Raw genomic sequence first — 12803 nt, 5'->3', positions numbered from 1 at the left:
CAACTATAATTTAAACCAATTAATTGCCTGTTTGTAAAACTAAGAGATAAATATGTCTCCTTTTTCAGTTGCTCATATTTAATTATGATGTTTTCTAAAATAATCCCAGAGCTTCAAACTAATGGCTGCTATAGCCACAGGATACCAAATAATAGCTTACTAAACATACTTATGAACATCTAGATTTAGCTGTTAAAATCTATTTTTGTCATGATATTTTTATTTGCCTAATTATGCATGCGTAACTGAAAGCTAAAGGCTTGCCTGATGGGCCAACTATGAATTTACAAAAAAAGAAAAAAAAAACCAGAACTATACATATTGGTAGCTAGCCAAGAACTGAAGGCAACATCCGCCACATATTACATGCACAATTCCACAGGGTATTTTTAGCTTCTGAAACCAATCTATATACACCACTATCTAGTATTTTCCCACACAGTCCTTTCCTTAATTGCTCACAAGAATAGTTTTAACAACGAAATCAACCAGCGAATTCTGCAATTAAAACCCATCTGACTTTTCTTGTAGATTCAAATGATTATAATGATGATGATGATTTTATTTGTTAACTGCCTCTCCTCACAGCTCGAGGCAAGGTACAACATGGGTTAAAATCGAAAGATAAAATATAATACTGTTAAAATGCATATCCTGTATGTCTTCAATTGTAAGATGCCACTGATTGTAAGACACAAACTAATTTCAGTAGCACTACCATCACCATCAAAAATACATAAAATGTACCTGAGATTCTAAGTTACATCCCATTTTTAGAAATGTTTATATAGGGGAACAAGAGGCCGTGGTGGCTCGTCCCATTCATTGTGAGCTATTGTGACACTGAAACATCAACATTTCCTTCCTTCTTATGTAATTGTATTTGATTTCTTGGCAATTCCAGTTAATTGGCTATCAATAACCAATCAGAATGGGCACTGGATTGATATTATTATGGGCAGATGAAAGCTGAAAAGGAGGCATAGTCCTCAGTTTAAGCAAAAGAACTTAGAGGTAGGAGCTGTTATTTACCTTTGGTAAGATGCTTAGGATAAAGCATATCCTCTTTAGTCCTATTGAAAACTACTGATGTAAAGCACATAGGCAGAGAGCCAGCATGGTGTGGATTGAGTGCTGGACTAAGACTCAGAAAACCAGGATTCAAATCTAGGTTCAGCCATAAAACCACACTGAGTGAATCCTGGGCAAGTCATACTCTCAACCCCAGAAAACCTTTTGATAGGTTCACCTTAGGGTAGTGGTTCCCAACCTTTTTTTTTTTTTACCAGGATCCACTTTGACCAGGGACCACTTTGACCAGGGACCACTCTCCAACATTAGTAACAAAAGGATTTTAAATCAGTTTGGGGTCAACTTTAGATTTGGTTTGGGGTGCTGATTCAGAACATTGCAGTGGATAGACCACATCTGCTCTAGTTTCTGATGTAGAACATATGCAATGGTCAGTGACAGGGAAAGAGTGGCAGATGGCATGAAAGGAGCGGAAATAAAATAAATAAATAAATAAATAAATAAAGAGGAAGAAAGCTTGCAGACCAGATTTTCATCCTCGCAGCCCACTGGTGGTCTGCGGTGCACAATTTAAGAACCTCTGCCTTGGTGCCACCATAAATCAGAAATGACTAGAAGATACACAAAAATAAAAACAACAGCTGCCTGTTTTCTACTTCCTCCTCCTCCTCCTCCTCTTCCTTCTCATGCCTTGTTTTATCACCTGAATTTTGATAGTGATTCTGTCTTTGAATGTGGCAGTACTAAACAATGATGTATTCTATCAGAACTATACTTCAAAGAAGAGGTGAGCCATTGCAGTGGACCCAGCATCCAATTTTATATCTTGTGATCATTCAGGGGCTCCATAGATGAAAACAAACAAACAAACAAACAAACACACCACCCCAACACAGAAGTGGTTTGAAGACACTTTAGAAAAAGGGTTTCCTCCCTGTTAAACAAAGTGTGCATGCACATGGGGAATTGTGATCAAAATTTGCTGATCACTGAGGTATACAAGACAGGCATTTCACCTTTGGATAGGCTGGAGAAAGAGCAGTCCTGGATGTTTGAAGGAACTGAAGGGCCATAAAAAGCAGACTTAATGTGTGAATGTCTGACCCCAACCTTGCACTTTGCCCAACCTCTCTTGAGGGTTTTCCAGCAAGGAAGCTCTTTTCTTTCTAACATTTCTTTTCCTATTTGTTTTACCTTGAATAGCTATGATGTGTCCATTTCCGGTCTATTTCTTTGCAGTAAGACTACACCAGACAGTCTATTGATTCTGGACTCTTCCGCTAAAGACGGGAACATCAGTGACATGCTGAGCCCATTATATTCCTTCCTATCAATGAAAGAATTCTTGAAATCTATAAGAGGTACTGTAGTTATACCAGAATCAAACATAATATTAAAATGCTATAGGAGTTAAACATCCTCATTAGAGCAATTAAAAGAAGCATTTTACGATCAGGTCATCAAGCCAGCCATCAACATTTATTTCACCGAAGAAAACAACCTCATAGGGCACTGTAATACATTTCAGTTTAAAGGGTAAAACCTCAATTAAATGGGCAAAAAAAATTAAGTATCTACTCCAGTAATTCAGTGGAGTGGCTCTTTAGGATGTTTTGACCAACAATTCATTTTAGATCCACAGAACATAGTAATGGTAATTGTGGGATTTGCCATCCAAAATAATAACTGGAGAGCCCAGGGGTGCATCTATACTACAGAATTAATGTACACCACCACCACCAGCAATCATCGTCGTCGTCGTCATCATCATCATCATCATCATCTCAGGCGACAGCAGAATTGATGAGAAGTAACTGGAAAAGCTTACACTATATGAGGATTTAAAGATCGAACTGCAAAGACTCTGGCACAAGCTAGTAAGGGAGGTTCCAGTGTGATCGGCACACTGGGTAAAGTGTGTAAAGACCTTTGGCACCAACAAAATTACCAGCTGTCAGCTGCAAAAGGCCACCCTACTCGGATCTGCATGCGTTATTCGCCGACACATCACATAGTCCTAGACACTTGGGAAGTGTCCTATGTGCGATCCAATACAAAAGCCAGCATAGTGATCTTGTTTGCTGTGTACTAACCTTGTTGTGTATCAAATAACAACAACAACAACAACCTGCCTCCATTTCCCTGAAGGGACTTGGGACACCTTACATATGGCACAAAGTGCCTAACACAAAGCATAAAATAAACACACAGTACAATACAATAAAGTAAAACTTATAGCACATAACAATTTAAACAACAATTTAAAACTCAGAACAAAGACCAATGACCTATGGTGACAACTACCATAAGACATGGCCAAACTGTAAACAAGACAAGGGAGTGGGATACTGCAAATTGTAGCTAAGGAACAGGGCATGGGATGAAAGTACAGTGCTGTGTCATTGATTGCAGACCACTGGGACTAGACGTTCTCAAAGGCTTAAACAACCAAGTCTTCAGATCCTCATGGAAGGAGGACAGTGTGAGGGCCTTCCTAATCTCCCTGGGGAGGGTGTTCCAAAGTCGGGGGTCTGCACCGAGAAGGCCCTCTCCCCACTAACTGTCATGATTTAATGCTATGGAATCATGGGAGTTATGGTTTGGTGAGGCACCTGCATTTTTGGCAGAGATCTTGTAAAACTAGAATTCTCATGATTCCATAGCATTGAGCCATGACAGTTAATGCGATGTCAAACTGCATTAATCCTACAGATGGACCCAAAGCTTTCCAATCATGTATCAGACTACATATATTTATATCTGCCAATTCATCTTTTAAAAGTAAATTAATCAAAGCCTATGCCGCTCTAGGCCTTCATGCAATTCTTCAACTACTCTTCTCTTGTCCCAGTGTTACCATCCTAAAATATCTGCTTCTTCCCTGTTTTACTTCTGCTTCCCTTTAATATTTTCACCAAAATATGGACTTGGCAATGACATGCATCCTTTCCTAGGTATGAAGCTGGAAACTGCTCTTTTCTGCATAAACACAGCAGTGAAAATGTCGAAAATTTCATTTTATTTACACAGATGCTGTCATTTCTAAAGCCACTCTGCAGAAAAGATTATCAGCGGCAGCGAAGGTATTGCATTCTAATTGCTAACAGCATTAGTGGCCTTAAATGTTTTATGCTGACAGGCAGGATTTAAAAACTGTTTTAAATAAATAAAGATTACTGGAATGAAAGAAAAAGATAATTCTTTAATAGTAACACTTCAGTAAATGTCCAAATTATTAAGAGCTTTAACACTCGAATAACTTTTGATGGATTCCACAACAATACCGACATTCTCCAAAACACAACTTCAACGTTTTGCTACTAAGTGCTAACTTAGTGCTAACATAGGATGCATCTATGCCGGGGAATGAATGCAGTTTGGAACTACTTTAAGTGCCATGGCTCAATGCTATGGAATCCTGGGAGATGTTGTTTGGCGAGGCACCAGCATCTTTCGGCAGAAAATGCTAAAAAACTTGAGAAACTATAACTCCCACAATTCGATAGCATTTAGCCATAGCAATAAAAGTGGCATCATACTGCATTAATTCCACAGTATAGATGCATCCATAGTCAAATGCCTATCATAAGTCTGATTAGCCATGGTTTCATATTTTGGTTTTTGTGCAGCAATCAAACCACAGTTTCTTGGTCTGCTGTTACAGGAAAAAGGGGTCTTACAAGCCATACTATCCATCATAAGGCTAGACATATTTTTTTTTATAAAGATCCAATAAATAATGATTTATTTTTTTTTGGGACTGATCCTGTTCCAACTGAAATTGGACCATAAGTTTCATCTACATACAGCCCTACTTCTGAAATCTCCAGTAACAGGACATTATTGGTTAGCCATGTCAGTCTGCCACTCTTCTAAATGTTTTTGCAAAAAAGGTTTTGGCCACTGCTCCCTCTACAGCAGTGATTTTCAACCTTTGGTCCTTCGGGTGTTTTGGGCTTCAGCTCCCATAATCCCTAACAGTTGATAAACTGGCTAGCACTTATGGGAATTGTTGTCCAAAACACCTGGCAGACCAAAGGTTGAGAACCACTGCTCTACAGCCTACGAAACAGGGAAAAGTTGCCGTTGTTCTCTATTATGCAGCAAGCCCTAGTGCTGCAAAGGGATGGGTATTTTTTGTACTGTAATACACTGCCAAATTAGGGAATCATATTTGGCTCGATTCCTTAGGCACATGGAGGTTAATCCAATTTGGTTGGCATTCATTTCTTAGTTATTTCTAAAATGTAGACATTTTAATTGGCTAATAAATCTACTCTCGTGACTCTTTGGTACAGTAGTAACTCTAAAACTGGTGGAACCATTCCAGCATAGGCAAAAAGCTCATGGGACGCATCTTAGTTAAAAATAACATAAGAAATATGCGTCGGGCAATTAAACACAGCATTTTCAAGCTGCCAAGTGATCAGTGTAGATGTGACTTTGCTTAAAAATAACATAAGAAACAAGTGCTGGGCAATTGTCTTTCTGTTTGTTTATCTGTCTTCCTTTCTTTCTTTTGGCAGCTGTTTCTTAAATAGTGTGGACTGGGACCTCTGGAGTCTAGGACAGCTTTAATCCAAGCAGAAGATTTATATATCTGTGGTGAGCAATTGTGTTGAATGTTTTCTATCACTGTAAAAGTCAATCGCTATTCTAGTTTTATCAAGGTAAATTGTAAATGGTATCAATCTTTCTTCAGAACGACAGAACTCAGTAAGTGTCATTCAAGCTTATGAAAACAAAATCTTGATGCTCATAAAGATACACTGGATTTCTATTTTTCACACTCCAAGGATCTCTGCTTTACTTTCTATAGTACATTTTCTCCCAGTAGCTGATAAGAGTGAAACTAGACAAAATAGCAGAATGTCTGGGACAGAATTGTCTTCCTTATGAAAACAAAACAAAACGCCCCTTCCCTGTCACCAAAAACGAAAAACAACATCCCCCCCCCCCCAAAAAAAAATCAGCGATGAAGCTCCCAAACTGGATTCATATGGCAGAGCAAAGGGATAAGTGGGATTGAAAGTTTCCCCCTCCCCTTTCCCCCATGCCATCTTTCTGATCTAAAACCTTTTTCCTCATTAGCTGCTATTTCCCTGCAGGTGAAAACATATAGTTATAAAAGCTTGGAAGTATGCCATGGACCTTAAAAGCTGAAAATCAAAACTGTGATAACAGCTTCCAAAACCATTAGGAAATCTAATGCCTTTTAGAAGTCATGATTAGCTATATAACTGATGAAGTGAAATAGGCTACTCCTCCCCGCATCCAAAAAGGGAAGCTACTCATTAATCACGCATTATGTGAGCTGGCATTGAGATGGCACAAAATCTAGGTCAACTCTAATATAATATCGAGCACAACCCCCACCCCCCGCACACACTCATTGTGCATTTTCAGTGAGCACTCTTGAAAAACTTTAAACTTTTCTAATGTTTAGTAAGAATCAACAAAACCTTGCAAAAACCTTGCCCAATAAAATATAACAAACATCATTTCACTAAAGGTATAAAGCACTGAGAGAAATCTAAGCCTCAAAGACAAAACAAACAATACAGAGCTACCCAGATTCATTCAGGGAAAGGCAGACTGTCATACTGAGCAGACTAATATTTGGAGCAAACAAAAATTCTGAACATTTGGTATCTGGGTATCTGAACAGCTGGAAAACTGTCCTCAGCAGTGTGAAAGGTACAGGACAACCCCTTTATCCACATATTCAATATCCATGGCTTTTACTTATCCAGTCTCAAAAAAACACCCTCAAATCATTCCCTAGTTTAAAATATATGTATGAGAAAATGGGGTGGGCTTTGGGAATTTGGGGTTTGCATGAGGTCCATGGGCTGCACTTTCTCTGCCCCTCTACTATGTCTTGAAGAAGACCATTAAAACTGGGCTCATTTTGGTGAGTTTTTTCAAATCTGAAATGTGGTGCCCCAAACCATTCTTAAACCATCTATCTTCCTCACTAAGTCCCTACTTTGAACTGTACAGAAGTAAAAAGCTGTCACCCTCTTTCTATCTCATAGGATTATTTTTAGTCAAAGAGTCTGACAGTTTTCTGTAGAAAACACAACTATCATTGGCCCAAATTTAACACAGCACTGCTTCTACAAGCAGAGTTTTGGGGTGTGCAGGTACTGCAATAGCAAAGGAAAATTACCTTTCTCCTGCATGCACTAAATTGCCCTGATCCACCAGTGGATGCCCAGTATTATTTGCTGCAACTAAAATTAAAAATCCTCATACAGAAACGAGGTTTGTCTTCACTGTGCAACAGTGAACACTGTGCAACACTGTAGACTCATAGAATCATAAAGTTGGAAGAGACCCCAAGGGCCATGCAGTTTAACCCTCTGCTATGCAGAAACACAGAAGCAAAGCACCCTTTTTTCATGCCAGGAGCGACTTGAGAAACTTCAAGTCACTTCTGGTGTAAGAGAATTGGCCATCTACAAGGATATTGCCCAGGGGATGCCTGAATGTTCTACCATCCTGTGGGAGGCTTCTCTCATGTCCCTGCATGAGAAGCTGGAGCTAACAGATGGGAGCTCACCCTGCTCCCCAGATTCAAACTGACAACCTTTCAGTCAGAAGTTCAGCCAGCACAAGGGTTTAACCACCGGGGGGGGGGGGGTGAATGGCACCCCTGACAGATTGCCATTCAGCCTCTGTTTAAAAAGAAAGAATGTTTACGACATGCCATGGCAGCATATTCCATTGTTGAATAGCTCTAACTACCAGGAACTTCTTCCTAATGTTTAGATGGAATTTCTTTGCCTGCATTGAGGCCAGGAGGACCCCCAAGCTACGGACCTGCGCCTTCAGGGGGAGTGAAACACCATCGAACACAGGTTGCCACCCAATATCTCGGTCGGCCCCACGACTGACCAGGAGGACATCTGTCTTGTCTGGATTAAACTTCAACCTGTTAGCCCTCATCCAGTCTATCACAGCTGTCAGACACTGGTTCAAGGTCTAGGAGGCTTCCTTGGAGTATGGTGGAAATGAGTAATAGAGCTGGGTGTCATCTGTGTACAGATCCCAACTCCAAAATTCCGGATGACACCCAGTGGTTTCATGTAGATATTGAAAAGCATGGGGGATAGAATGGAACCTTGCGGGACCCCACAGGTCAAAGGCCACAGGTCCAAGCAGGTATCCCCCAGCTTCACCAACTGGGAACAACCCTCCAGGAAGGAATGGAGCCACTGCAGAGCAATGCTCCCAAGACCCATTCCAGAGAGTTACCCGAGAAGGATACCATGGTCGATGGTATCGAAAGCCACTGAGATATCCAGGAGAACCAACAGGGACATGCTCCCCTTGTCCAGTTCTCTTTAGAGGTCATTCACCAAGGCAACCAAACCTGTCTCAGTACCATGGCTAGGTCTAAAACTAGACTGTAATGGATCTAGATAATTGGTATCATACAAGAATCCCTGGAGTTGGTAGGTAACCATCCACTCTAGAACCTTGCCCAAAAAAGGGTGGTTAGAAATTGGCAGGTAGTTATTTAGGACCGAGGAATCTAGGGATGCCTTTTTTAGTAGCAGTCTTACAATTGCACTTTTCAGGATAGATGGAATATGTCCCTCTTCCAATGAGACATTTATGATCTTCAAGATCCACTTGGCCAAGCCTCCACTGGCAAGCTTGATCAGCCAGGAAGGGCAAGGGTCCAGGGCACAAGTGGTTGCTCTCACCACTCCAAGAATCTTGTCCACGTCATCAGGCTGAACAGGTTGAAACAAATCCATCAAAACTGGACAGACAGGTACCTCCATTACATCCATGGACACTACATCAAAACTGGCATCTAAGTCGGAACACAGTTGAGCAACTTTATCTGCATAATGATGTGCGAACTCACCACATTGAGTTGTTCTTCCCGCCCTTGTGGGGGTGAAGGAGCTTCCTGACCACCCAGAACAACTCTGCCAGTCTTATAGATGCAGACACAATGCGGGCAGTCGAGAAAGTCTTTCTGGCTGCCTTCATTGCTGTGGAATAGGCCTTAAGAGAGGCTCTAGCCCATGTTTGGTCAGCTGCATTTCGAGTTTTCTGCCAGTGGCGCTCTAGCCTTCATCTCGCCTGCCTCATCACTGCCAGCTCCCCAGTAACCAAGGGGCTGGATTGACTTTGTGCAGTGAGTGGGGACATTCGAGGGTGATCGTGTCCACCACCCTGGCTATCTCCTGGTTATAGAGGTCAACCAGGGCTTTGACAGGACCGTCAGCCACCATGGCAGGAAAATCCCCAAGAGACATCAGGAAATCCTTCTGGATCCATAAGCCTCCTGGGGTGGACCATCTTAATGGGTCCTCCACCCTAGCAGCGGTATGAGTTTGCTGTAAGCCTAAGACTGATCAGGTCCATGACAATGGAAGAATTTTTAGCTCTTCCACACTGACGTTACCCCCCGTCCGCAATAAAGACCAGATCCAGAGTGTGACCACCTAAATGAGTGAGACCTGATACCACTTGGTTCCTGGTCAAAAGTGGTCCCTGGTCAAAAAAAGGGAACCATTGCTGTAGATTAATTCATGCAGCTTGCATCACTAAACTGGCATGCCTCAATGCTATGGAATCATGGGAGTTGGGAGTTTTACAAGGTCTTTTAGCTTTCTCTGTTAATGAATGTTGGCACCTCACCATGCTATAACTCGCAGGATTCCACTGCATTGAGCTATGGCAGTTGAAGTGGTGTCAAACTGTATTAATTCTATAGTGTATATGTACCCAAGGTCCATGGTGTGAAATTCTAGCCATCTTATCCAAAACCCTCATCGTATTTATGGGAACCAGAAGATCTTATTTCTCGGATGGATCTGAAGATTGGTCAAGGGGTTCCACAGGACTACACTATTTGTTTGTTTGCCTTTCAGCTGACAATAATCCTGCTTATTACAATGCCACACTTACCTATATATTAATCTGCCATTTGATGCAACATTTTTTTTGCAAATGAAGAAAGAAGGTTTCAGCTCACAAAAGCTTTTACTCTGTAAAATGCATCTCTTTGTTCTTTTGGCTGCAACAGACTTACATGGTTATCCCCCTGGAAATTAATACATTAGCCGATCTTTTCTGCAGCATTTACTACAAAGGCACATGACTTTGCGCAAGCATGTCAAACAAGCTGGCGGGGAAGGGTGATTTTTCTTTGAAAACAAACAAAGGCGACTGTATGTAGCTGAACTCTTAAAACAGAGTTCTTGGAGAATAAGAAGCCCCTTTGAACACAGCCGACCTTACTTTCATGAATGGGTTCACACTTTATGTCACTAAATCAGAATCCTCTGTAAATGCATTCCTTTTTTTTTTTTTGGGGGGGGGGGGTTAAGCCTCTAGTAGTTTGCAAAACAAACAGACTTTAGTCCTTACTAAAAGTTGCATTAAAAAAGAAGAAATGAATGGTTTTCATGTTCTAAGGAAGACAGGAAAAGGAAGTTGGCTACACATTACAGTACAAAGAAGTGACAGAGTGGAACTGACTTAGGACACATCTACAAAGTATAATTAATACAGTTTGCCAGCACTTTAATTGCCAAGTCTCAATGCTATGGAATCCTGTGAGTCGTAGTTTTGCAAGATATTTAGACATCTCTATAAAAGAGTGCTGGTGCCTCATCAAACTACAAATCCCAGGATTCCATAACATTAGCCCATGGCGGTTAAAGAGGCATCTAATTGCATTAGTTCTACAGTGTACGTGCATCATCTGACAGTACTGATCTATCCCATACTAAATAGGTTCTTAAGCAGATGCTGAATACTATAGCTATCCATCACTAGGATTTAACTGACCGCTGGATTGCCTATAATTGTCAATCTTCTGCATTTCATGATTTCTAAGGGGTTCTTCCATGATTGTGGTTTTATGTTCTTCTGTGGGATAGTTTCCCAAGGGAACTGTCAGATGTGATTCATGTTTCAGATCTGGGATATTGGTAAATGAAAGAGATTTGAAACTATTCAAGAGTTGGACATATTAGTTTGTGCAGGGAAATCAAGAGCCTTGTCCCATCTTAAAGACTGAAGAAATATATTATAGTGAAAACCATGAAACCACAAAAGCTTATGCCACACTACGTTTTTAAATATTTAAAATCCCACAACATTCTTTGCCGTGTATATTGTGATTGTATATTGTGACTGCGGTGGTGCGATGGGTTAAACCCTTATGCTGCTAAACTGCTGACCTGAAGGTTGGCTGAACCTTCAGCTCCAGTTCCTGCTAACCTACCAGTTTGAAAACATGTAATGTGTGAGTAGATAAATAGGTACCACTTCAGTGGGAAAAGGCAAAGAGACGCTCCAAGCAATCTTGCTGGCCTCATAATCAGGAGATGACAATGCAGGTTTCTTGGCTTGAAAATGGAGGAAAGCACCTCCCAGAGCCAGAGATGTAAAGGAGAAGCCTCTGCCTTTGTTTGTGTGTCTCATTGTATATAATTGTAAAGGCATTGGAAGCTTTCCTATGTAAGTAAATGCTGTAATCTGCTCTGAGTCCTCTAGGGGAGAAGGGCAGAATATAAATAAAGTGTATTATTATTGGTTTTGTAGATTTCTCGGGCTGTATGGCCATGTTCTGGAGCTCCTGGTGGCGCAGTGGGTTAAACCGATGAGCTGTTGAATTTGCTAACTGAAAGGTCACAGGTTTTACAAGGTCTTCAGCCTTATCTGCCAACAGGTGCATCCACAGTGTAGAGTTAATGCAGTTTGATACCACTTTAACTGCTATGGATTCATGGGAATTGTAGTTTGCTGAGGCCAGAGAAGGCTAAAGACCTTGTAAAACTACAACTCCCAAGTTGGATTAACTTCTGCAATGTAGACCAGCCGGTAGGATGTTAGGAATTGTGGGAGTTGCAGTCCAAAACACCTGGAGGGCCAAAGTTTGCCCATGTCTTGTGGAGATGCATGTTGTAGGTAGAGGACCAGGTAGGGGGCTGGCAGACTTTGGAAACCAGGGCTTGGATCTCCCCAAAAGTCACACTCTCTCAACCTCGGAAGGAAAGCAACAAATCTTGCAGAATTTTTTTCAAAAATCCCTTAGGATTGACATAAGTTTTTTAAAAATGGTTTCAAAGTATCTAACAACATACAGAGCTGTCTGGGAGAAGCTTTCTGAATACTTTTGAGGTGCTGTGTTATTATATTTCAATTTGAGGTGCTGTGTTATTATATTGTTATCATATTGCAATGCAAGAAGCGTCTCCTTGGTGCCGACTGACCTCCAGATCTCCCTCCAGACGCAAACCCGGGACGATCCCTCTTCCTGCGTCCGCACGCTGCCTTTGCTCGGTTTCCTGGAAGAGGCGTAGAAATGTGTCATTTAAAGATACGCTGCTCTTGTCCTGCTTTCTCTCGCCTTCTTCCCCAGGAGCAGAAAGCCCGGATTCGGTCTCCAAACAGTGCGAGTGTCAGTCTACATTTTGAGTCTATACGTTCTATAGAACACAACATGGGACCAGAAGTGACGCGCAAAGCCTTTCCAGGCAGGCAGAAACCGTGGGCCATAGAGATAGGAAATTTAGGTAGATAGATACACATACACTTCTCTGCACTGCCTGAGCATTTCGACACCAAACTGTTTCATTGAAGTGCAGAGAAAAGCACTCTTTTAAACTACAGGACTTGTGCACAAGTTTTCCCCCCTTAAATTAACAGTCAACCAGGTTATACCTCAGATTACACTATGTAACAAAATTTGCCATTCCTGGTTTAAGAGTGTTGTTTTTCTGTTAAACTATGCA

General features: G+C 41.2%; 1 protein-coding gene across 2 annotated transcripts in view; it reads right to left on the bottom strand.

The window, feature by feature from the left end:
• The window catches only part of C2H5orf63 (chromosome 2 C5orf63 homolog), a 35306-nt gene extending 22807 nt beyond the window's left edge, over positions 1–12499 (bottom strand). The window contains exon 1 of one of the 2 annotated variants that reach the window (XR_010909320.1): positions 12282–12499. Coding sequence is in view for 1 of the 2 variants with exons in the window: in XM_060761993.2 (XP_060617976.2) it covers positions 12282–12382 (101 nt within the window). In the remaining variant the exon portion in view is untranslated. The remainder of the gene's footprint in view (positions 1–12281) is intronic. The other variant, XM_060761993.2, reaches the window with a different exon arrangement.
• Between the last annotated feature and the right edge of the window lie 304 nt (positions 12500–12803).

The sequence above is a fragment of the Anolis sagrei genome, chromosome 2 (assembly GCF_037176765.1).
Source record: "Anolis sagrei isolate rAnoSag1 chromosome 2, rAnoSag1.mat, whole genome shotgun sequence".
Classification (NCBI taxonomy): Eukaryota; Metazoa; Chordata; class Lepidosauria; order Squamata; family Dactyloidae; genus Anolis; species Anolis sagrei.
Note: the sequence above shows the minus strand (reverse complement) of the source record. Positions and strands in the feature narration are given on the sequence as shown.